This window comes from Astatotilapia calliptera, chromosome 20, assembly GCF_900246225.1.
Source record: "Astatotilapia calliptera chromosome 20, fAstCal1.2, whole genome shotgun sequence".
Classification (NCBI taxonomy): domain Eukaryota; kingdom Metazoa; phylum Chordata; class Actinopteri; order Cichliformes; family Cichlidae; genus Astatotilapia; species Astatotilapia calliptera.
The window spans coordinates 16,252,347-16,279,720 of NC_039321.1; the positions used below are offsets into that span (position 1 = coordinate 16,252,347).

General features: G+C 42.9%; 1 protein-coding gene across 3 annotated transcripts; it reads right to left on the reverse strand.

Moving 5' to 3' along the window:
* On the reverse strand, positions 1-27,097 carry wu:fa11c10 (protein FAM110A). Of its 3 annotated transcripts, XM_026154713.1 has the most exons (4): positions 26,949-27,097; positions 26,189-26,257; positions 3,225-3,621; positions 1-2,937 (listed from the first exon to the last, which is right to left on the reverse strand). In XM_026154713.1, exon 4 carries the CDS (start codon positions 2,925-2,927, stop codon positions 1,536-1,538), a length of 1,392 nt encoding a protein of 463 aa, XP_026010498.1. In that variant the 5' UTR covers positions 2,928-2,937; positions 3,225-3,621; positions 26,189-26,257; positions 26,949-27,097; the 3' UTR covers positions 1-1,535. The 3 variants fall into 3 exon arrangements, with proteins under 3 accessions (XP_026010498.1, XP_026010496.1, XP_026010497.1); XM_026154711.1 differs by lacking the exon at positions 26,189-26,257; XM_026154712.1 differs by lacking the exons at positions 26,189-26,257; positions 26,949-27,097 and adding an exon at positions 11,726-11,868.
* Positions 27,098-27,374: the final 277 nt, after the last annotated feature.

Consider the following 27,374-nt stretch of genomic DNA (forward strand, 5'->3'; position numbering starts at 1 on the left):
TAACGTAATTGAACATTTTGTTTTTTTTATTAACTGCTCAGAATACACCATGGTAAAGCATTTTCCATCTCTCATCTCTTGAAGATTCTTTGGGCATTGAGTGATGGACTCAACAGCATACTTTGTTCACCACCGTCACAGCTCCTGTGTTCTCCGGCCCTCTCGTCTGAGGAAACGTGGCCGCCACTCACACTGCTGGATAACTTACGAAGGCAGTAGATGCAGAGGAGAACTCGAGAGAACTCACACAGGGTGAGGGAGGAGACAGACCTCTTGTTCCCAGACAAACAGGAAGTTGAATAAATACACAACAGTCTCACTTTCTGTGCTCCCCACAGAGAGACAGGTGCAACATTCACACTTTGCATTTGTCTCCTTCCTGGATTTAACTGTCATCCTACATATACTGTGATTCTAGTAAACACCATCAGATTGCACTTAAGAACAGAGATTGAATTCTGTACACAAAGTCATCCAATATTAAAAAATACATTAAATTACATTTTCCAAATAAATATTGGTCCATTTTGTTAGTATGCCATCTTCCTGAGACACTTTCAGAGCCGCAGACATATTCATACAGCAAAGGTAGCTTTTCTTTTGATCCATGAGTATTCTCTTTTCAGTCTTCCTTTCATCCATCTTTTCGTTTTTCCCTCCAATTTTTTCCCACCCTGGAGGCTAAATATCTTTGTCATGTTACACTTACTTCAACCGTCTACATGTGAGCTCATCCTTCATCATATGACTTGCTCTCATACGTGCAGGGACATACACAGCAAACTGATTTCTCGGGCTGCACCAGCACAGCGTGAGCCACGATGTGAGAAAGTGTTGCGGATGCGCACAATTAGAAGACGTTGCACTCCGATATACAGACAGCACTAACTGTAATTGACCTGAACGTGAGTCAGTGCAGCGAACTTCTGTGCAAGGAAGACGTGTGCTTGATGACATACCCTAAAATATAATGTATACAAATGATTCACTTGCATGCTGACACAAACGTGTATAATAACAGTCCAACAGCCTAAAAGGTTTTTGAAAACAAAAAAACAAAAAACAGGAATATGATCGTAGAAGCTTTTTGTGTGAAAAAGTTTCACAGTATCAACGTGGTTTCCTTCCTGGCTTGCTCAGTGGCAGTCTGCCTTTGTGCCAAAACACACACACGCACACACACGCACACACACGCACACACACACACACAGACACACACACACAGAGAGTACCTTTACATAAGGAGACCCTATCGCAATCATCCTCTGCCTTCATCCTCACCATTCTCTGACTATTATTGCTTTCAATACCAATATTGTTATACAACATCTAAAAAAAAGGGGGGGGGGGGGGGGGGGGGGGGGTGCATCTTCCGCTGCAAGTACTGACTTGCAGCCCAGTTCTAAACATCCGATGTGAAATTCCGAGAACAAAAAAGAAAGTCTTTACAGGAAACACATCAACTGCAGGATTATCCGTATCTGTAACGTAAGGCAGCAAAAGATGAACAAACAGGAGTCCGAGTCCCTGACGGTCTATACGTTAGAGACGGCGTTGTTAGAATCTCTCGCCTGTCGGATGCCATACAGCCACTTGATGACTCGAGCGTTCCTCTCGATGACAGAGATGCCATACGGGACCCGCTCGTTGGCCCTTGACGGACCGTCGTCTTCGTCGTCCTCGTCCTCCCTGACCCGGTCGTCCCCACACTCCGAGCTGGGCGTGCTAACGCTTCGGAGCTTGGAGACTGACACAATGTCTGAGTTGGCCCTCGTGAAGCGCTCCACCCCGCCCATTCCCTCCACCTCCTCGGGGTCTAACCCGCAGTAGTTAAAGAAACGCTCCAGGTCGGCTGTGGCACGGGAGTAGCGGTCGCTCAGGTCCGACTTGGAGCGGTGCAGTGATGGGTGCTTGCGGGCAGACCCTTTGGAGCTGGCGTTTGAGATGCGGGTGAAAGCGGGTGAGGCTGGAGGGATCATGCCTGCTCGGACTAGCATTGGACTGGGTGGCAGGTAGGCTGATGGAGCGGGGATGGCTTGGGATGACTGAGGGAGGGGTTGCGGTTGATTCTGGGAGGGGGGAGGGGGTGACGGGGGTGGGACTTGGGGGTGTGCGACTTGGCCCTGGGGTGTCTGTCTGGGCCTGAGCTGTGGCTGCAGCTGAGCTCTCTGGGGCTTCCGTATCTCAGCATGAGGCCGAACGTCCACCCTGCGTACTGTCACCGAGTTAGGGGAGCTGTAGGGAACTGGAACGCCAAAGCGGGGTGCGCGAGCTGGCACAGGGGGTGGACGTCGAGTCACTTCTGCTGCCGCCGTCCGAAGATGATTGTTGAGTGGAGAGGAGGTGCAGGAGGAGGTGGACGATGAGTTGGCGAGGGCGTGATTCAAAGGTTTGAGGTTGTTGGAGAGTCGGCTGCTCCTCTCCTGCTCTCCTGAAAGACTGCTACTGATGCTCTTAGCTCCCGATGACGGAGATGACGAGGAAGGGGAGGTGGAGGAAGAGGACTGGGAACAATGTGATGGTCCATCACATACGTCATTGATTAGGTTATTTAGAATATCCAAGTTTAGAGCAGGTCGTCTCCTGTCTCCTGCTCCCTGCCTGCCTGCAGTGTTCTCCCCCTCAGCCGGCGATCGGTTAACTTTCCGGGCTGGAGGGGTGTTGATCATCATCCCCGAAGGGACGAGGGGCTTGCGGATGATTGGAGGCTGGATGGGGGCCTGGCGGGTGAGTGCCACCTGCTGGCTTTTAACATACTTGGCCTTGTCGGCCTCCAGGCGCTCCACGGCGCTCAGTTTGCGGGCCCCGGGCTCAGCCTGTCGGCGGAAATAATCCGGACCCTTATTGAGTATCCTGAAAGGCATGGCAGAGGTAAAGGGGACCCCGGCCAGACGGCCATCTGAGGGCCGCAGGGTCTCCACTGGCATTCTGCACGAGCTGGACAGAGAAAATAGAGATTTTCCATGAGTTACAAGTAATTGGAACATAAAATAATTCACTTGTATGTGAAAACAGTTTTACAGCTTCATGGTCAGACACTAGCTGACAGGAGGAGAGGCAGGCAAACACCTGGCTTTAATGGTCAGTGAACATCCTTTTAGAGCTCCCACACATCCTCTCTAAGCTTAAGGGAAACAAAAAAAAAGGGCTCTTTTGTACTCTTTTTCTCCCCACTCCTCCCCCTCTCACACCCGTGCTCTCAGAACCCCATTTAACTTCCTTACCGGTCGCTGTGCTGCTCCTCTGCCTTTCGTCTGTCCTCCACGACACCTCTCTTGCACTTTTATTTGTCCCTTTTCCCAGTCCGGGCTCAGTGAAAGGCTACTTGCGAGACAGGGTCAGTTGGGGTCAGATCCTCCACACCAGCCTTGTGCAGACCACCTCTATTAACTCAGCTGTGATCCAGAACAGTGAGAGACTGGGTCAGGGTCAGTCTTTTTCTTTTTTTTTTGTTTCTTTAAATCCAAAAGGCAAGTCTTGTAGATCAGTCGCCAGTTACTCAGACAACACCACAGTCTCTCTGATCCTCTTTACAATCCTCTGTTTAGCCCCAGCCCGCCTGTCCAGTTGTGATCAGATCCAAAAAGCCGGCCGGCAACTCAGCAGGAGCGCCCTGTAGTCCTGGAGAGGGTTAGAAAGAAACAAGTCCAAGTCAGATAAACCTCCACTTTCTTTCCACCGCTTAATACCATAACGCATCCACACATACTCTCTCTTTTTCACACATGCACGCACACTTCTCTGGCTGACAGACGAGGACTCTCTTTAACACTGAAGTGGAGCAGACGGGACAGGCTTTAATACAGAGTCTGGCTCCTCCCAGCCAGCCAATCGCATGTCGCCGGGAGACTCGGAGGGGTACAAGGGGCGGGCTGGGAGGCGAGAGGTGTGCTCGCATTGGCTAGGCTCAAAGGAGATCCTGACCAATTGGGCCCCTCCCCCTGCCTTTCAAGCACAACAAAACTGAGGCAGGGCTTTCATTCAAATGAAAATTCTTTGAAAGGGAGAAAGGGGGGAGAGAAAGGGGACGGCGGGGGAAAAGAGGGGCACCGCAGATGCAATTTTTACATTGACTTGCATCAAGCTCAGTGGGGTGCTATGAAAACATGTGAAAAAAAACAAAACAAAACAAAACAAAAAAAAAAAAAAACACACTGAAAGCCTGCACAACTGTTCCTGCTGCTGAGCTCTTTGTGTGGCTGTTTGTGTGTTTGCATTTTAGCCTAATGAAGACAAAGTAGATGAAGATCACCGAAACCAAACCTGATTCAGCTTTTAAAAAAAAGAAAGAAAGAAAAGAAAAATAGTGTAAGAACAAAGTTTAAACAAAGAACTGGGACAAAGTTTTTCCTCTGCCGGAGCACAATTAACTTGTGGATTATTTCTCTCAGTTTCAGGGCTTTAAAACACTGCTAACACACATGCTGTTCATTTATTTCCCCCTTCAATTCCACAGAAAAACAAAAAAAAAAAAAACAACAACCCCACTCTCCCCCTCCTCCACACCTCTTCCCTGCTGCATGTTATCATTTACAGCCTTACACTCCAGGGTTACATCACATCCAGATAGACGGCACGGTGCGTCCCCCTCCCCCACCTCCACCTCTTCTCCAGCACGTCTATCCACACATTTTTAATTAATCTTTTTATAGCCGTCTTCCTTCCCTGTCTCCCTCAACATGTGACCCTGTTTTTCCCCCAACATCTCGCCCCGTCTGACTCCCTCTTCACGCTCACATCCACAAACAGCAGACCAGCAGCAGACGAGAGAGAAAAACTGACAGCTTACACTTAAAAAGAAAAACGCACACACACGCTTAGCTTTCATCTTGTAACAGACCAAAGAAGAGTTTAAAATAGCCTACCTCAAACTACTCAAACTAAACACTTTTGCAGCACAAAAATAAAAACAGAAAGAAAAAAAAAAGATTCCCAAGCATGAGTGAGACGACCTGAAGCTTCTGCACAAAGCCTTTGGGAATATATGCATTCAGGGGATGGAACAAAAAATAATAATAAAATAAAGAGTCTTTCATGAAAAACACAATACAGAGAAAGCTTGAAGTGAGCTTGAAGTAGGAAAAGAAAGGAGAGGTGGATTAGCGGACAAAGTCATGAGATAGATGACATCAGCACAGACTTGTCTTGGTGTCCTAAAAAAGCTCAAACCACTGCAGGGAAGCAGCTCTACTGTATTTTTTCCACATGTTCATCCTTATCATAGCGCTCAATGCAACTTAACACGGTTAAGCTTTAACGCACAACACGTCCAGTTATGTGACACCATGGTGGCACTCCACCCGCTAATGTAAATGCCTGCAGCGCACAACAGTAAATACACTGAAGACCACAACCCACCTGGAGCCACTCACACACTCCCCGTCACTGTGCTGATTAGCACTTTCATCTGACTGTGTAAGTTGAGGAATTCGCCATAAAACATATGTAAAACATCACTGATCTGCTGCTGCATGTGGATCTCTTTCTTTCACATTGTTGTTTTCCTACATTCATCATCCTCACGACAAACTAACTAGTAGTTTAACAGCTAAAAGGTTAAAAGGTTTCAGGTAATTATAGAATTTCTTGTCCCTGAATCTACTCAAAGAAACTCATCTTAGAGAAAATGCTTTAACAGAAACCGTGAAGACAAACGTTAGGTCACAGAAACCTCAGCCACCTCGGTTTTAGTATGCTGTGGCCTTGTCATTACACTTACACAGCCCTCTGCCAAGAGGAGGAAAAAACACACCTCCTTTGCTCCAGATTTAGAGTCTTTTCATGTCTTTAAAAACACTAATTTCTGTAAGAACTGCCAACCTTTGCTGGAGTATTTGTTCTATTTCACTGTGTCCCAAAATGTCCAGCCAAACAGCTTGTGATCCAAAGTCTACACATTTTGCCTTTTTAAAGCGTGGTTATTGATTTCTATCACTCCTAATGACTAACATACACTTATACACAATTACTGGTGTGAACAAATCCCACAGACACAAAGGGGGCAGGAGATCCCTGTCACACCAGCATAAACCCACCTCTGCTGATAACTCTAATCCCCTGATCCACCCTTTATTCAGTCTTTTTGTTATCATTCTGCGCTCAACAGTTTGTGCATTGATATTGTTAGTGAAGGAGAACGAGTTCCAACAACTGACAACAATTATCGTCAAGCTGCTAAATGAATTCCCTCTTCATGGAGATTAGATTTGCTTTAACTATGTAAATGTTAACCCAGTTACCCTCCTTCCTTTGAGCCTGCCAATGAGAAGAGTCGTCCACATGCAAATACTGTGAGCCTGGATAGTCACTACTTTAAAAACAGCAGCTATTGTCATTCATCTTCTCCAGTGAAAGGGGTCAGATGGCTAAAAGCCGCTCTGCTAATGGGACTAATGTGTGTGCAAACGGCACCATTAAGCCTCTCGTCCCCACCGGTCCACGAGTTGAGCGTTGCAGCAGCGCTCAGTCTCGTTTCTCTTAACTTTTCTGCCTCTTGGTTTCCGTTCATGTTCTGTAACTGCAGTTGATGATGTCTCCAAAAAGGCAAAGGGCCGAGGAATGATATTCCTATTCCTCAATGGAAACTTGCGCATTGTGATTATCATCACAAAACTATGCAAACCGCTGAGTTGTTATGAATCGGACTGTTTTTACGTTCAGTTTTCTAACCACCATATAAGTGGCCAACAACATGGTTTATGATGTCTGCATGAGAGAGAGAGAGACTGCGTTTCATGGCGTGTGAGTGACTGTGGGGGGTGAATAACAGAATGTTTGAAATCAAAGAGAGAAGCCCAAAATGTCTGCGCGCACAAATGTTGTAAAGCAGCTGAAAGGAAACAGTGACTGGCATTTTACCACAGCTGACTTGACCGTGCCGCCGGCTTAAGTGTAATTACAGAGAGAGCCCATGAATGGGAGCAATTTGCTTCGCCAATATTTTCTAGCAAGTTACTGAATAAGTAGCAGCTCGTGAGGAAACGGGTTGCAGTAGGAGGGTGGGGGAGGAGGAAAAAGGAAAAGGTGAGAATAGGCAAGATTAGAAAATATATAATAGCAGAGAAAACAAGAGAAAGCCCAACTAAGAGAGATAGTGTCAACCTCCCATCCAGGGTGAGCCTCACAATAAGAATGAATCATACTGAGTCTTAAACAGTTCCTGATGCTGACTCAAAGCCAGAGTGCAGCTCCATGCGATACCATTCAAATCCTTCAGTTTTTGAGCCTGTCAGCTTTACCCCAGCATGGAAGGAAAGAGGTGGTGAGTTCATCAACAGTGACTACTCAGCTGCTTCACCCACTGGAGGGATGAGCAGGAAGCCGGGATTTATTTCACAACAGAACGTGAGTGGGAAAGAGAAAACCAAACAAACGTCCTCGGCTGTGGGCAATTCCCGCAGGTTGACCCTGTTTCGCGGTGAACTTAGCTCATCTATTTCTGGACACTTGGAGTTTCCCGATTTGCTCCTGAAGCCTGTGAACACCCGACTGTCAACTGCAAGGAAGCCCACATGGAAATGCTGCACTACAATCCAAAGTGTTCAGGAAGGGGGAAAAAAGAAAAAAGCAAAACAAACAATGCTCCATGCTCATAGAAACAAATAATGAAGTCAGTGAGTGGGTAAGTGATCTAGTGAGCCAAAAGTCACATGCTTCAGACTGCTCAGGCAGTTTTTTTTCTGCTCCTAGCTCTGTAGATGACTGAGCGCACTTATCCCTGATTTAGTTATAACTAAATCATTCACCTGCTGTGCAAACCTGTTTGCAAGTTAAGCCAAAGGAAGGTCTACAGAGTTATAGTTTATCTATTTGGACCAGACCTGAATTTATCTGTACCAAAACCCAGTTCAACAAAAGGTCAAGAAACGGGACAGTAAGCAAGATGGATCGTATTAACAAATCTCTCATCTCAGTGCAGGGTTCAGCTGGTGTCCTCCCTGTGGCTTCCAGATGAACGATAACCTGATGAGAATCAGACCAAGCTTGGACAGAAACTAATGCAACACAAGCCCCTGCCCATTATCCCACTGGGACACTCAGCCTCAGTTTTTAAAAATCAATAGAGAGCTTAAAAGAAGGGTTCAAAAAGTTATCAACCACTCCCCTTAGGGCTGATTTAGGGAGCTCCAAAGAATGATAATGAAGACAGACAGTTGGTCGTGACAGCGTCAGACCTTGCTGTTATTCTGTTGAGCGGCTATCAGCTTCAGCCACGTTGCTTGTTTCCAACTGAAGAACTGCTCCTGGCTGGATGGACTGACATGCATGACTGAAGTGTCTGGACAAGGTTATGCAACTGTTTTTATACGGACAGAAGTCGAGTCGACTGCAAAAACAACCACTGAACCATAAACCGACAGTTATTATAGCACCCAGCTCGTCTTTTTTCCCCTGGATCTCCCCGCTTCTGTCAATCCATCCGTCCGTCTCCCCTTAAACCCCCTCCTCCACCTCTGCCCATATCTGTCTGTGTCTGTGGCCCCAGGAAACGCACACATCCATGTACAATTACACCAGAGGGGGGAAAATGGAGGTCAAACCAATGAACTCTTGTGTCTGTGTGCCTGTGTGTTCACGTCAGGAAGAGAGTTTTGACTGAGTAGGTAATCACAGGAGAGCAGGTGGCTGAGTCCTCCCTTGGGAAAACTAAGCCAAGCTGTGAAGACAAATACAGAACATCTGTGATGTGTCCACATTTGTAAAATAAAGGGAAAAAATAGATATAGGGATCATTTGAGTGCAGTAAGTAGTAAGAACAGTGTGTAAAGTGTATGCAAAGAAGATGATAAGAACATCTAACGGGTATATAAATGAAACATCTGCCTTTTACTCCAACTTCCTTTTAAGCTGACATCAAGTTAAGATGTGCCAGACATAGAAGACTACATAAACAGTGCATACAGACACAACATTAACATAAACAGATTCTTATAGTGAGTCAGGTTAGCAACACAACCAAGTTAGTTAAGGCATTATAACAATTTAGCTAATTCAACTCTTAACCCGAATTTGCACTGTAATATGGTGAACATGTCTCAACTCTGTATATTTTATATATTTTATTTATTGTTTACTCTATTTAATTTGTAAAATATGTGTACACACACACACACACACACACACACACACACACACACACACACACACAGAAAAATATTTAGTATACACATCCAGAAATGCATATACTATTATATATTGTACATATATTTATTAGTTTCAGATGTAGCCATTCTTGTATTTTGCTTGTTTACATTATTGTATTTTGCACAACTCTGTTGCTTGTGAAGCTCGCACACAAGAATTTCACTCACATGTGCTGTACCAATGTACCTGCACATGTGATGTGACAATAAAAGTGATTTGATTTGATTTGAACAGAGGTGGCGGACGTTAGCCGGCAGCAGTGCAAACAAGACTGTTGAGTTTATGGATTTATTGATTTAGCTAGTTCTGACCACAATTAGTTCATTAGAGTGTAATTAAAATTGCTGCCCGAGTTCTAGTGTATTTTTGCTAAAGGTCTGATACCCATGAAGTTTAGGTTTTAAAACTAAGAACTATTCCTGAGCTCGAGTGCAAAAGGTACGTAGGTATATAAATTAGACTGCATGATATTTGCATATCATTAGCCATTTTTCACCCTTTCAACCACTGATAGAAAATGCATATTTTGTTAACAACTGTGATCCTAAACTACATATTGTCAAGAGGCACTTCACACTTATTGGTGTGACTCTCTTGAGTGGGGGGTAAACTATACCTATGACCCCCCCTCAGGAGGGTCCCATGAGGCTCACACCCTTCAGTGGTATGTAAATTACTTGTGTGCTGTGCTTCTATTTTCACTTTAGAGCTCATTAGAGTTACACGGCTCAATTGTAATCTCAGAGCGCCACCCTCCAATCGTCACGAAATGTTAAATATCTGTGAGATTTATATAGTTTAAGCACACTGTAACCGCTTGAGGTAGAGCATCAGAATTTATAATGACCCTTGATTTCCTTTACACGTGCAATGAGTCTCACCACAGCCACTTCAGACTTCTGTACAGAATGTATGTAGGGTGTACAACAGGGGTCCCCAGTCCACGAGGGCCGGTGTCCCAGTAGGTTTTAGATCTCACCCTGGGTCAACACACCCATGATTAGTTCATTACCAGGCCTCCAGGCCTCTGGAGAACTTCAAGACATGTGAGGAGGTCATTTATCCATTTGAATCAGCTGTGATGGATCAAGGACACATCTAAAACCTGCAGGGACACTGGCCCTCGTGGACCGGGATTGGGGACCCCTGGTCTACAACATAGCCTATACAAGTGCCCACTGCCAACCTTTATATGCCTGTGAAGGCTTAAATTTATGATGCAGAAAAAAGATTCAGCACTGTCATTTTTATTATAATTTTCCCCCCAGAAATATAACAAACTGTAAGAACTTGGACAATTCTTTTCCCTCCTATTCTGGGTACTAACATGCAGGACTACCACTCATTGACTTTACAATGCCTGAAGACATTCTGCCATTGCTGCATCTCCAGAGGATAAAATAACTCTGATCCAGCAAAGATTTTTTGCTGATTACAGAATCCACTATGATATACCCACCCCCCATCTGATCGGAGTTTGCATCAGTGGCTGGGGGCAACTACTCCCACCTCAGTCAGCTGGAGCTAATCTATTAGACAACGCACACTCACACCTTGGGGTATTAAAGCATTAAAGTAAATATACCTACTATTGCAATTACATGGTAGTTATGTCCTTTTAGTATGCAGCTGTGTTAAGCACAGTCATCTGCTGCCATAAAGAGACACACACACACACACACACCTCTGCTGTAATGGGAGAGCCTGAAAGCAACCGAAAATAAATAAATAAAATAAAACAAGAAGAAAAGGGAGGAGAAAATATCCCCCCTTCAACACGGTGATGAACACATTCCAGACACAATCACCCATCGCTGTCCTTAGTCAGATAAAGAACACACACACACACACACACACACACGAGGGAGAGCGGTCAGTGGAGTCGCCTCAGTGGCTAGGCCTCAGAGTTGGCTTGGATACAAGGAGTGTTTTACTCATACATGTACAGACACACTCACACAGGACACATTCTTCTGCCTTTAACCCTTTGTGTAATCCTTGATTAGCTCTCACACTGGTGCTGAAAGCCTAAAAATCATTCATGAAAAAAAAAAGAGTGGGGAAAAGTCAACTTGTTTAAAGAGAGATATTATGTGGGAGATAAAATGAAGCACCTCTGGAGTGACAACAGTCAGCACAACACGTTGCTCTACAACAAGAATTTAAATTCAGTTTTAGGGAGGGTATATTGTTGGCTCTGCCAGTACACGTGAAGCTTCGCAGCCCCTTACAGCTGAGAGAATGAAATTAGTCCTGGAGCAGAGCTGCCAAAAGTTATAATCAAGACCAGTATTTTTAGGTTTGGCACCCAACTCAAGGACAAGGAAGTACCGGCAGCGACAGAGAAACAGACAATAGCACCCGCTGTGATAATGCAGGATTTCATCCAGAACTGAATGTCATTTTAATAAAACAGGGAAAAGAAAACCAAATCGTTCCATAAACTGACAACTTTGAAGCGTGACCTGTCCTGTGGATACCTGCCAGAGGAACAAGCCCTCCCCTCCGTTTAGATAAACAACCCCCACGTGTACACACTGCTGACTGTGCTCAAACAGGAGAAAAAGCAAAGTTTACTTACGTTCTTTAAGCTGTTAGCCGGCTCTAGGAAACCCAAAAAGAAATACTGAACGTGTCAGGCTGAAGGAAGCAGGCAGCAGCTCCGAGCGTGCAAAGCTGTTCTCAGCTGCTGCGAGTTGCCAGTGAGCCAGTACTTGTGTATGAGCCAAATGAACACTAACCTGGAGGGAGTCTCTGCTCTTCAAGCTATAAGACTCTCCCCCGTCTCCTCCCACATCCAAGGGAAGACTCCACCTCAGGAAAAGACCGGAGGAGGAAAAAAACCCAACACTATGTGAACAGGAAGCCTGAGTTTTTCCAAGCAGTGACACAAACCTTCCTGACACTTTAACTCTTTGAAATTGTCCCGTCAGTTACCCAGAACCGTGGCACCGTTAATACCAGAAAAGGTAACGGGGCTTTGTGTATCGCATCCGGATGCTGAGGTATCGCCAGTCACTATAAGGGAAAAATCCGAGAAGAATAAAGCAGTTTCTTTAACAGCTTTAGCAGAATTATCAGTCTCAGGGGAAAAAAAAAAATGGTAAAGAAACATTGTAGGTCATTGAAACACTTCGGTAATCAGCATCTAGTGGAAGCAGTATGTAAACTGTATGTGTTGCACTCCAAGCAGATTACTTTGCAAACACTGAATTACTAGTTTTTACCTCTTGACCCTCTCGTCCCCATGAAGACTTTTCAGAGCAAATAAATAAATCTAAACTTAACTCTGTGGATTCTATTTTATCATCTCATCTTAACACTGTAGAGATAAACGGCCAGTCCCTCCGGAGCAGAGATGCACTCATCTAACATGTGGACTGTACAGAATTCTGATCTTGACTTAAAAAGCTGCAGCAGATATGAGTAACAACAGCTGATGGGACAGCAGCAGCTAGCAGGAGAGCTAATGTACTCCCAAAAATGCCTGCGACACAGTCTCCCTTTACTTAAATGTAAAGTTGGTCAACTGTGGTCACACCAAGTTGGTTTGACTGGAAAGTTCCAGCAAGAAGACGCCTTGGCCTCCATCTCTTATCTACTTTCACTTGTTATCTTTATTCAGAGAGACATTATATAAAGGTAGAAACTAGCAGGGCATTTGTTTGTGTAACACTTAAGTGTTGTCATCAACTCAATTATTGTTATTTCACTTCCTGCCGTTTTTTGCAGCTCTACAGACGGGTGGAGGGCGGGTGGGGGCGAGGGTCCGGAAAAGGAGAAACTAAACTGTAAATAACAGTTTCATGCAGCAGAGTAATGACTCTCACGCAGAGCTTAAATTAGATTTGTGCCTTAGATAAATATTGCCCATCTCAGGCCTAATTTGATTTGACATTTTCCTAAATGTTAAATACAGATTTAGTACATTTATATTACTGGATTTATTTGCAAAGTTGAAGCAAAGTCCACCCTGATGTTGACTTACTAATAAAAAAAAATAAAAAAATGATTAGGTGCTAGGTCAGTGTTCAGTATCGGTACCCAAAGCCAACATGTGCATCTAATCCCAAATGGAAACGTGGCATCCCTAATCATAAGGGCTTTGTTTGGTGTCAACCTCCAAACCATTTTAATGGTAGAGTTGAGAGGACTACAATTTTCCAGGTGGGTTCCATTTAATTTACCATCTGTGACAACGTCCAAATAAAAACACTCGTGGCTTTCTTCAAGTGAAATATTACCCTTTTCCTCTCCAACAGATCCAGAGATAACGATGTATGCTAGTAAGTGAGAAAGTCGGGAAGGGGAGTGGCTTAACAGACAGTGGGCGAATTCAAGAAAGCAAATATTATTATCAAAGAGGTGTGGCTGAGGATATCCTGTCACTGAAGGCAGTAAAACAGCAGTTCAGGAGAAGCCTTACTACTGGAATACCTCGACAGGATTCCTGGAATACTATATATAAAGCTCTGTGTACTATATTTAAAGAACACAAAAAAGCAAAACTTACTTGTCTTCTACATTCAATATTTTTTTTTTGTTAACATCTTCCACACTGTGGCTGAGCTGCTCTTGCTCATTACAGTCTGAACACACAGCGGCGCTTGTTTAAAGGAGCAGTCAGGGCAGGCTGCACCAGACCAACAAACACATACACAGATTCAGGTGCTCACAGTCACAGGTCTGAGTCCGACACACATGAACACAGCGGTCAGTCATTCTTCTGAGGCAGCAGCAGTAGGAGGGGACTTTCACTCCATGCTGCAGAGGAAACGCTGTCGACGGCTCTGCATTAACACAACGGGAGTAGGTTAGATAGGACAATAAATAGTTCAGCTGGGTTGACACATTCCAACACCTTCTCTACCTCCACTTAGGCTCTCCTCCCTCCCTTCCTTCCTCTCCTCCCTTCCACTTCATCACAAAAACTTCTCTATTCCCCCTGCGCATAATCTGCTAACTTTTATCCTGTGTCAAAAATTTTCCCCTTTTAGCCTCTCCCTTTCTGTTCCACATTCTCTCGTCACGCATGTAGAGCTACATGATCTCTGACCAGTATGACATATTAGCCTCTTTTCCCCACTACTACCTTCTCGGCTTGACCAGACCATTAGGGTTTTCAATTAGATGGTAGGACAGGTACCAGGTACTTTTTAGTACCTACTTGACGTAAGCAGGTCGAGATGAAGGGGGGAGTGACATCAATGGATGAGTCATGACAGCAACTCCTTCACAAGAATCAAACCCGCCATTTTTGAAACCCACAACAAGTGAAATGGCTAAACACAAACTGACACCATGGTCCAATAATGAGGTGTTTACTATTGGTTTAGCAGCAGGTATATATATAACGACACCCCACGCGCATTATGTTGGTTCTCAAATGTAATGGAAAAATGACCGAAACCCAGTAGAGTAGAGTAGAGTAGAGGCAGTGCTAGTGAACAAGAAGCAATTGTGAACACCCTCCAGGCAGAAAAAAAAAAGAAACCAGAGATGTGACAAAAACTGCAATTTCTTTCATGGTCACTTGAGTTTGGCTTTAAAAGGTGAGTCAATCTCAGAGGGATCCCATTTTAAAATACCCAGCTTAAGAGAATTATTACTTTATATATAAGCAGTTATCCAGTTCTCTGTAATGCACCTGTATAGTTTATTTGACTAACTGATGCTAGCAAGATTGCTAACCCAGCTTGCTAGCATTAGCTAATAACTTCTGTGCATTTATTTGGGAAGTTAAGCTAAATCATTACATTTATTTTTATGATTGCCACACCATAAAACTGCAGATCAGCTGAGCAAAAACAACAACAAAAGTTTACTATTTTAGGGTAGAGTCAGCAATTGGCTACTTCAGACTGACATCATTAGCCATCTCAAGCCCAAAAAAACCCCCCAAACAAACAAATATAATGATCAATGATGAGATGAGAGATGATGATGAGATAGCCTTTATTTGTCAGTTGCAGGTCTTTTGCCCACAACCGAGCATCACATTGGGGAGACAGGTCAAATATCCCAGCATTTACAGAAAAGATCATTTAGAAGGTTTAGTGGAGTTACAAGCCAGCCATAAAATCTAGAGCTGACATATTTCAGAACGATACCTCTGTAACTCTGAACCTAAACAACGATGTAAAACTAAATACCAGATTTTATTATGAAATTATATTAGGATCCTATAAGGACAGGACTATATCGTGTAAAAAGGATGCTGAAGCACCAAGACAGGATCATACTTCTTTGCAAATGCGGAATTTTCTCATATATTTAAATTCATGACTGAGACAGAGACATGGTGCTCTAAGTATCTAAAGCAGTCAGAGAGCGTTCCCTGAACGTCTTCCATTAACACACATGACTGTGCTCTGAGACTCAGAGGAGGCAGGTGGATTAAATGTATTAGTGTGAATGTGTGGTGCCTTCTCATTTGGCAAATACTCTGATCTATGATACACAGATGCAGACACAGGCTCTCATACAATGTTGAGTCAATATTGACAACCCACTGGAAGTCCCCCCCCCACACACACACACACACTTTTTGATTCCGAGACCACCGAAAGAGTGTGAGGGGGGATAAAGTTACAGCTCCACCCACTTTCTCTCATACCACAACTATAATCTCTGTCACTTGATGCACACACCCAGATACACTTCACAAATGCAGGGACTTGCTGGGCTAACATGTCACATTACTCTTCCCGTTACATGCCGGCATGTCCAAGCAGGCCCAGTGTCTGTCATCCTGCAGGAATCAAACTGAGGTAACAGAGTAGGAGTGTTCACATAACTCACAGAAAACTTCTCAAAAGCACTGCTGTAAGAGCTTGGATGAAAAGCACAAGAAGTTACGTTCCTGTGGTCCAAGTTTCTCTATAGATACTCCTGCTAGTTCGCACAGTGAAGGGCATTTGCATTCAGAGACCACAGAATTTCAGTGACACTGGACAACTTTAAACTTCATGTTTCCAGCAGTTATTTAAGTGGGCAGGTCCCAAGTTAAACTGAAGCAATTACCAAAGAGCGAAGGTTACCATTGATTGACATATGACAGGGCAGTAAATGGACATCCCCATACACAACAAAGTGCTGCACAAAGAGCAAACTGCTTTCTGTGTGGATGCACCTAAAGTGTTGACCAACACAGAGCAACATGATACTCAAGGACTCTTCACCACACAGTTCTTACTGAGGCAGTTACTCATTGAACATTTCAGGTTTTATTAGATTTTTGCAGGCACTGCTGTAAATGAAATTGTACGTCCCCACTAACCCAGGAAGAGGATTTTATTCATACTGCCCACTTCTACTCTACTCTATTAAAAAGGTACTCCAGAGATTCAGTAATGCCGTTTAAGTAGGAGAATTCACAGGAGGCAGATTTTAAAGCAGTCCTGTTCTGTTCACGTGCACATCCACATTTTAAATTCCAGGACTTGACCGTGACTGTGACACATGAATTGTGTTAAAAGGTACTCAAGTGAACTTTCTTCTGATTGCCTCCCTCACCCCCAGCATATACAAAACACACAGTAAGGAAACATATGATTGGTCACTGGTTGAAATAGGTATACACTGGATTCTACACTTCCCTCAAAGGTTCATCTCATGAATACTTTTTCCATCGTTTGGTTATTTATTTAAACAATTGTACATTCAACCATTTCCCAGGCATAAATACTCCTCAATAGCTATATTGGTGCGATATAAAATCTAAATCAGAATCCTTTAATAATCCCTAAGCAAATTATTTAAACAAATTGTAAACAAAACAAATAAATGCAGCTAATTTTTATATCTGAACACCTGAAAAAAAAAGGTTGAAGCTCCAGCAACAATATGAGTGTTACAAAACTAAAACTACACTTTTCACCCAACAAGTGGCCTTTAACATCCAAACTCCTCAGTGCAAATCCTGTGATGTCAGAGTCAAGCTATGATCCCAAATTCTTAAAGAGAGAGAGAGCGAGAGAGAGAAAAAAAAAATGGCAGCATAAAGAAGAATGATGCCGCTATGAATTCTTTGCTGGTTAATTACATTTTTACTTGACCTGCAACCACTCAAGCTCTAAAAACCCAGCAACACAACACGTACCAATGCTGTGCCTCAAAGCAAGGCTACTCACTACAACCCTGCACATAACTTTGCTAATGGTGCATCACGCCTTGTTTAACAACAGTAACTGGATGCTACAGGTCCATTATGGAATTAGTTGGAAGAACACTAATGACTGTGTACCAGATTACATCTGTGCTCATTAAGAACACCATTTACTTAAGCTTACATCAATCCGCACACTGTTTCAGCGAGCTGGGAAAGGCAGCTCAGGAGTAAACCTGCATTTATTTGCTCTTAGGAGAGCCCCTCCTACAGAGTTGGAAAGTCATTTTCTGACTTGTTTTGAAGTCAGAAACAAAATTGCCCTTAAAAGACCGTGTGCTTTGTTCAAACAACATGTGGATAACAGTTTCCCAGAATATAGCTCATTTACCCGTCTTACTCACGTATGCTGATAATAACTATGTTTTCCCACTATGGTAAGCTACCCCTAACAATATAACCACAAATCTAACAATATGACATAAATAACCCGACAACCTGCATGTACTTATTTTAAAGCACCATGTTAAGTAACTTTACTTTCAGTAGTCACCAGTGAATAAAACTGCATTTATAGAATAAACAGTCAAATCTGACACTTTCTTAAACTTCCCTTCAAATATCAACTTCTCATTGAATTCTTTGCCATTTATCGTCTCACGTATGCATTTCTTTCCAACTCAAAAACTAACTGATAATCACGATCGGTCCTTCCTCATGAAATGGACTCTGTACAACACTACAAACAATTTGCATCTACATGAAGACAGCATTGCAAAAGTGATACTAACATGACACAGCAGCAGAGATCTATAGCATAGCGACATGTTAAAAGCTGTTTATTTAGTTAGTAGGTCAGTAGCCCCTGTGTAGAGGGGGCAGGGTAAATAATGGTTAACTAGAAGCCCGTTTCCAAATAATGACCTCAAAACAGCCAGAGGCACCGATGACAAGCAAGAGGCAGAGTGTCCCACACATGCAGTGATGAAACGTAGACCTCTGAGAATAAAGAAAAGGATGGGTGGCATCCAGACATCAGTCAGTTGTGTCAGCAGGGTGGAGCACATGGAAGATCCTCGCAAAATAAAAAAAAAAATACAGAAGCGCGAACACACCGTCACTCACTCACTCACTCACTCACTCACTCACTCACTCACTCACTCACACACACACACACACACTCCAACAGGCGCAGTCATGTGTGTAGAATCCAAGAACTGATGAGCAAGCAGTCAGTGACACGTCAAAGCTAAGCACAGACTCACCAAACCAGATATTTCTACTTCTGTCGTTGCAACTACTTCAGTGTTAACTGTCTAGATCCCAGTATCTGATCCAACTATGATTAATGGCCCTGTGTGTGTGCGTGCGTGTGTGTTCCTGTCTAGCTATCTTTGTGAGGACTGAAATCTGCATTCTACTATACTTGTGAGACCCAAGAGTCACTTGTGAGGACACACTCACCGGTCCTCACAAGTTTGAAGGCCTTTTTGAGTCTCAAAATGTGGTTCTGTGTGTGTGCGCGTGTGCGCGCGTGTGTGGAGGCTGCTTGTATATAATAGCGCCAAACAAAAACACCATTAACTGTAGATACTGGGAACAAAATACCTTTTTTAGTAAATAAATGCTCGAGTAACACTTTCAGAAACTTGTTTTCCTCTTGTGGAGGCTCGCTCAGCTAGCAACTCCACTGAAAATAAAACTAAAAACAATTAAAAAATAAATTTAAAAAAAAATCATGGGTTTTCCTTTTAATAGGTCAAGTTCCTCTCTGTGCTATACAGCATCTCTTAGTCACTACACCAACATGAGAGCCCCGAGCTGCTGACCTCGAGAAGTCAGGAGATACAGAGGCACAGATTGCCTGGACCAGAAGTCACACTGACCTCATTTCTTAGGAGGAGACTTGACTAAACTGTAAGTACGGCCGCATGACTCCTACCATCTGGGATATTTGGACCAGAGAGGGCTTAACCTGACTGGGAAATTCAAAGAATTCTCTCTGTAAAAAACAAACAAAAAAAACAGCATGAACATGAAAAAAAAATAAACATGTAAAAATGTTTTTTTTGATCAGTTTTTAGAGCCTTTGGTTCTAAATAACACTTCTCAGACACTGGGGGCAGAAAATCTGCTTTGCTCAGCTATTCAAAAATAATAATTGGAAAAGACAAAAAAGAATGATCAATCTGCAACTGAAAGGAGACACTAAACAATCTCTGCAAGTATTTTCTTATATAATGAAGCATTATAACCAGCTCCTCCTCTGGTGAATGCAGCTGGGAGTCACTGCAGCCCAGTAAGCCCATCGTAGAGACACATAAAGCAATTCTCCACTTGCTTTAGGCTCAAGTGTCCTTAAAGCCTTCAGCCGATCCTCACCACCATAGCCAGCTGCAGTACACTGAAATGAATCTTAAATATTCCCCTATTAACACTTTATGAAGGTTGTTGAATAAGTTAATATATCCACTAGACCATAAAAAATTCAACAACCTCACATTAACCTTCACTTACGAGTTCCTGCTTTTATCTCATGACATTAAAATATTGCAATGAAGGACTTTCTCTAAGTAGACCTATAATTGTTCCGTAGATATACTAAATACTAGAGGTGGGAATCACCATACATCCCACGATACGATATTATCACAATACTTAATGCACAATACGATATTATTCCAATATTTTTTTTTAAAATATTTTGCGATATTCAGATTCTGTACATAAAGGTAAACTTTATCAATATTCATTTTATCTAATATCAAAGTCTTTCTCTTTCTCTCATTTCAGTCAGTTTTATTGTTTGTATTACAGTCTAGGCCAACTTAACTGAATGCAACCATCTGGTACAATTATAGCTATTTTGAACTATGCAATTTGTGAAAACTATGCAGCCCCTTCAGCAACTGAAGCATTTGAAAGTAAATTAAAACAAAATATAATTTTACATTAAATAAAAAAGTTTTAAACTTAATTAAAATAAAACATGTCTTAAATTAAAATAAGTAAACTGTCATGTTTATTGCTGCCATAAAAAAAGTTAAACACATTTGGAATGTCAGGATTCTTGCTCAGAAAAAGGATCAACATGCTCTGAAGTCAGAGTTCCAGTCCACAAAAACTTTTTTTGTAACAAAATATCGATTTCTGCTGTCCCTGTATCGATACATTATTAACAAACAAAATATCACGATACTACACAATATCGATTTTTTTCCCCACCCCTACTGAATATATAAAATATATTTAATATAAAATATTAAAACATGATCAATGTCTAAAAGCTCATCAAGATCAGTGAGTGCATGTAATCTCTGCAAGCATAAAAAGCTCAGACTTCAGACTGCTCCTCATGTTTTGCTTTAGGGCTAGGGGTGTCCAACTCCAGGTCTCGAGGGCCGGTGTCCTGAAGGTTTTAGACGCGTCCTTGATCCAACACAGCTGATTAAATGGCTAAATTACCTCATCAACATGTCTTGAAATTTTCCAGAGGCCTGAATCATTTGATTCAGGTGTGTTGACCCAGGATGATATCTATAACCTGCAGGACACCGGCTCTTGAGGCCTGGAGTTGGACACCTTTGCTTTAGGCAGTCCCACCTGTGAACACAGCAGTCCTGCATAGCTACATTTCAAGTCTACTGTAATGGACAGCCAATCAGAAAAAAAAAAGTTGCCTCAAAGGGAGCAGAGCTCGTTTCTGAAAGAGGAACTGAAGAGCTACACGAAGGCCTAGTAACAATAAGTAAGGATTATTTTTTAACTGTCCGGGAGTTGAAAACAAGCAGAATAGGTTTCTTTTAATGGCCAAGGAATGAGTTCAGTAAACTCATTTCAATGTACAGTATTGTGCAAACACTTTAAGTCACCCCTCATTTGATTTATTTTGCTTCCAAGGAGGACTTTGTCATTTTTAAAGTGGTCTTGAGCAATAGTTAACCAGGCTTTTCTGAAAGGCTTTCAAAGTTTAAACATTGGCTGTTCTTTTCACTCATTTTCAGTCCACACTTTGTACCTGATCATTTTCAGAGGAATGCTTTCTTTGCTAACCCACTTAACACAGACCCGTGAGTCATTCAAGCATAAAAACACACATAACTAAAGGGGTAAACCAGTGTTGTGTCTACACAACAGAGAATTTAGCAAAGAAGCTAAATTTCAAATTTCTTTAGTTGAATCTATGAAAAGATGGTTACACAGTGTGAACGGTATCCGAAAGCCATGTGCGTAAAAAACAAGAAACGAGGTCATTCTGAGGACCAGGACTGGACTCTGGGTGATCAATCCAAATGAAATATAATGAAATATTTGGTTCAAACTGTCATTAATTGCAGATGAGAGATGTACAACAGTGTCTACAGCCGTTAGTGAAAAATGGTTGAGGCTCTGTCAACCATTTTAACAGAGAGCCCAGGTCGATCCCCGGGCTCTCCACCCTGGTCGTTGTGTCCTTGGGCAAGACACTTTACCCTACCGCCTACTGGTGATGGCCAGAGGGGCCGATGGCACGATATGGCAGCCTCACTTCTGTCAGTCTGCCCCAGGGCAGCTGTGGCTACAACCGTAGCTTGCCTCCACCAGTGTGTGAATGCGAGAGTGAATGAATAGTGGCATTGTAAAGCGCTTTGGGTGCCTTGAAAAGCGCTATATAAATCCAATCCATTATATTATTATTATTATTATTATTATTATTGTCTGGGGCTGCATTTCAGCCAGTGCACACTCTGCACCCATTTCCCATTTTCTTAACAAAAATATCAGGAAATAATGGGTGGGTCAAGACTTTTGCACAGTACTGTATATATGGGCACAAGAAAAGATGCTTGACCTCTAATCGCCAGCACATTTGGATGGCTGTGACTCAGCAGACGACGGAGTCTGTGTGATCGTTAGAAAGTGCTATGAAAAAGTGCTTTGAGGGCTTAGACTCAAAAAGCCCTTCACAAGTCCATTTACCATTTACTTGCAATCAAAATGAACATCATATTTAGTGACATGTGAGTAAATAAATCTGATACTAATCTGGTTCATCCAACGTAAAGTAGTTCGTGGAACAGTGTTGCATAACGCCCAACTGTAGCTGTGGCTGCGCTGTATACTCTGGCCAAATGGAGCAGATTACCCTCCCCAGTCTGAATAACAGTGTCAGTGTAAGATGACCTCATCGCCATGTCAGTGCAGATAAACTGCAGGACAGGACGAAGATAAAATTCAAAACACAGGTGGCACCATGGAACAGATGAGAGCCAGAGACAAGTCAGGAAGCTACAAATACACAAAAGAGGAGAAGAAGAGAAAGAGACAACAAGCAGGACTTGGCAAACTCAGCAAAACAACGCAACGCTGACAGCTTCCAGGCAGCAAGTGTGAAAACGCAAGCCTCTGAGTCAGTCCATGTGACACGATGAATAATACCGACTGTTGCAACAAGCGTAGTGGGAGTCTTTGTGCCTCCTACGAACACACCACTCCAAACTCTCCCTTTGTTAATCTCGGCTAAACTCGACTAAAACAGAACTCATTGTAGTTTCTCTCAAAGATGAGTGTTTACATGTAAACACACACATACACACACGGAAACCCAGCGTGCACTCTGCAAAGAAAAACATTTTCCCTTGTTGTTGGCTATATTACAGTCTACAGCTAGTGGAGCATTACATAGCTTAAGCCACACTATTATTTTGGTGGCTATTTGTTGTGATGGATTGTGTGTAGGTTTCAATGGAAAATATGATATTTTGCAGCTAATCACAGGCTTGCTGCCACATAAACAGTGTGGATAAGCTGAGAGAAAACGGAACACGACTAGACTCCAGCGGTGAGCCAAACTATTATGAGTGCCATCTGGGGTAACTTTTCAGATGAGATGTTCCAGCATGTGTGTGTCTGTGCAGCAGCTATGTTGGGCACAAACTGTGACATTACAGTCACTGACTAAAAAGGATTGCTCCCCCCCCTTCCCAGAAAGGCTAAAATTAAGATGAGGCACCACCAGAAGGACCAAAATACTGAAAAGTAAACAACAAGAAAGATTTTTTTGTTCTTAAAAAGATGCTCTGAGAGATTCTGGGACAGCAAAGCATCATTCTGGGTTTCTGCTGGTTCAGAATGACATACATCCCCTCCTCGTACATTAAAGTCCATGAGTCTGATACTTTACTGTGACAAATATATCCATCGTCTTATCTTTTCACACCTGACATTTTGATGATCAAACATGTCTTTTATATTTGGGCAAATATTATGAAATATGTTGTGCAAAAAGAATTTTTTTTAAAACAAGAAAAACCTTGCTCATTTAAAGCAGATTTATAAAGATTTACAGTCCCGTGTTAAACGCTACTACGCAACTGGCCACTTTGTTAGGTACACCTGTTTAATTGTTCGCCAACATAGACACCTAATCAACCAATCACATAGCTGCAGCCCAGTCCATTTATCCAAGTCAACATGGTCAACACAACCTGCTGAAGTTCAAAGCGAGCATTTATATTATTTATACGAGCACAAAATCATAACTACAGTCATCTACAATATTAGATATTTACTTCTGCTTCAGGATGCATCAGATAACCTAAAAGACCGAGTCAACACGTCTTTAGAGGGGAGAGGAGGTTCATAAGAAAACAGTGGATTGCTACGTCTAACCATGCACCCTTATACAGTGGGGCAAAAAAGTATTTAGTCAGCCACCGATTGTGCAAGTTCCCCCACTTAAAATGATGACAGAGGTCAGTAATTTGCACCAGAGGTACACTTCAACTGTGAGAGACAGAATGTGAAAAAAAAAATCCATGAATCCACATGGTAGGATTTTTAAAGAATTTATTTGTAAATTAGGGTGGAAAATAAGTATTTGGTCACCTCAAACAAGGAAAATCTCTGGCTCTCACAGACCTGTAACGTCTTCTGTAAGAAGCTTTTCTGTCCCCCACTCGTTACCTGTATGAATGGCACCTGTTTGAACTCATCATCTGTATAAAAGACACCTGTCCACAGCCTCAAACAGTCAGACTCCAAACTCCGCCATGGCCAAGACCAAAGAGCTTTCGAAGGACACCAGGAAAAGTATTGTAGACCTGCACCAGACTGGGAAGAGTGAATCTACAATAGGCAAGCAGCTTGGTGTGAAAAAAATCAACTGTGGGAGCAATCATCAGAAAATGGAAGACATACAAGACCACTGATAATCTCCCTCGATCTGGGGCTCCACGCAAGATCTCATCCCGTGGGGTCAAAATGATCATGAGAACGGTGAGCAAAGATCCCAGAACCACATGGGGGGACCTGGTGAATGACCTGCAGAGAGCTGGGACCAAAGTAACAAAGGTCACCATCAGTAACACACTACAACGGCAGGGAACCAAATCCCGCAGTGCCAGACGTGTTCCGCTGCTGAAGCCAGTGCATGTCCAGGCCCGTCTGAAGTTTGCCAGAGAGCACATGGATGATACAGCAGAGGATTGGGAGAATGTCATGTGGTCAGATGGAACCAAAGTAGAACTTTTTGGTATAAACTCAACTCGTCGTGTTTGGAGGAAGAAGAATACTGAGTTGCATCCCAAGAACACCATACCTACTGTGAAGCATGGGGGTGGAAACATCATGCTATGGGGCTGTTTTTCTGCCAAGGGGACAGGACGACTGATCCGTGTTAAGGACAGAATGAATGGGGCCATGTATCGTGAGATTTTGAGCCAAAACCTCCTTCCATCAGTGAGAACTTTGAAGATGAAACGAGGCTGGGTCTTCCAACATGACAATGATCCAAAACACACCACCCGGGCAACAAAGGAGTGGCTCCGTAAGAAGCATTTGAAAGTCCTGGAGTGGCCTAGCCAGTCTCCAGACCTCAACCCCATAGAAAATCTGTGGCGGGAGTTGAAAGTCCGCGTTGCTCGGCGACAGCCCCAAAACATCACTGCTCTCGAGAAGATCTGCATGGAGGAATGGGCCAAAATACCAGCTACTGTGTGTGCAAACCTGGTAAAGACCTATAGTAAACGTTTGACCTCTGTTATTGCCAACAAAGGTTGTGTTACAAAGTATTGAGTTGTATTTTTGTTATTGACCAAATACTTATTTTCCACCCTGATTTACGAATAAATTCTTTACAAATCCTACCATGTGGATTCATGGATTTTTTTTTTCACATTCTGTCTCTCACAGTTGAAGTGTACCTCTGGTGCAAATTACTGACCTCTGTCATCATTTTAGGTGGGGGAACTTGCACAATCGGTGGCTGACTAAATACTTTTTTGCCCCACTGTACACAAGCACGGTTTCCGCGAGTGCTATTCAGTGACACGCTCTTCAATGAATTAAAACAAAACCAAACAGCCCTTGTCATTTCCACCACTATTTTGGCACTGCTGGTACCAAGTAGCATGCAAAGTTTCTGAACTAGACAAAAGGCTGTTATCAATGTTAACGCAACATCTTCCAATCACATTAGAAGAGCAGGATCTCGTCTATTGCTTCAAAAACAGTGAAAATACACCCTCGGGCTGTGGTGGGTCTCCGTCTAAAAGCCCCATAAGCTTCTTTCCAGACAACACTAACCCACACTCCTGCTACTATTTGATGTTTCCTCTCTTCAGAAACAAAGTCTTTGCAAATTCTTCAGCAGTCAAATGCGAATACCAGTAGGCCAGAGCTTCACCACTGCTATAAACATGTTTGAATAGTAGTAATGTTTTTCCAGTATAGATGTAAGAAGCAGTCCCATCTACATTAGCTCAATTACAAGCACAGCAACAACAAAAAAGTGGCAAGTGAGTGACTTTTCTAGGCTGCAAGACACACATTCCTATCCTGGAAATTATTAAGAATGGAAATTACAAGGGTGCGTTTGTGACTGTCGCCCCAGGTGAAAAGTGTTGCAAGGCATTTACCTCACCTCGTGCCCATTACTGCAATCTTTTACCTGCCTACCTCACGCGCAGAATTTTGTAATCAGGTCCCATTGTGGTATCTTAAAGATAACTCAGCTGACCTTTTGACCTTGGAGGAGTGGACAGAGAAATTACCCAACATGATTCAGAGCTTACATCACATACAAAACAACTCACTTTGTCTAGACATGCGTTTGACATAGATAGATTAGATAAAATAGACTATATAGATTGAAAGGTTTAAAAAAAAAAAAAAAAACTTAATCAGCTGAAGAGAAGGCTGCTAGTGTCAATACAGGAAGGGACCTCCAATTCAACAGCAATGCATTTAGGGCCGTAACTTCCTCCTTTGACACACAAAAGGGAACCGTTTTCCTCCCCCCTGGCAAAAACCTGAGCTTCAATACATCAACATCCCGAGCACAGTGAAGCTCTGCATGACCTTTAAACCAGACTCACATCCTTTTACACGACTTCCTCTTCTTATGCAACACTTCTTTTGTGCACGTTTCCAGTTAAAGAGCACATTTTCCAGCATGGTGTTCTCCGCAACATTTGAGGCCTGCTGCAAGCTCAGTGGGCCATTTCAGACTCTACAATCGCGAACCTACAGATCCACAGTCAATATCTTCAATAGTAAAACTAATTCGTATCTCAAGGTCCCCTTAACACAATGCAAAAAGATGTCCATCTTCCTTAGATGCGACTCCACTAGCCAATACACTGTGGCAAAGGTGTATTCCTCATACAGGTGCGTAACATTAACCTATACAAATGAGCAGTTCAAAAAGATTACTCACCTGCAAAACCAACTGAGTAAAGCAAATACAGTTCGACGTTCAAACAGCTGTGTCAAAGCATTTAAACACAAGTAAACCAACAGCAAGCTAACGGCATTGGAGTTCACTTTCACGAAACTTTCAATGTTGGCGCGGACGAATCCATTAATTAACTCTGAACACACGGTTACATTTGGGCTTTTGTAAAAGGGCACATTTAAAGCTTTGCAGTCTCTCCAATAGCACTGTAATAATGCGTTTACACTGTTGTCCCTTTCATGTTGTGAAATTCCGAGTTCCTTTAATATTGCCAAGTTTCTTTGAGAAAGCTTTAAGGAGCACCCCTAAACCGGTTCCCACTTTGGTACGGTCCGAGCTCCCCTCATTGGCTAGCCGGAGGCATTTGCAATTTTTGGAGGACGCTGCGTGCCCGGTACCTTGGTAACC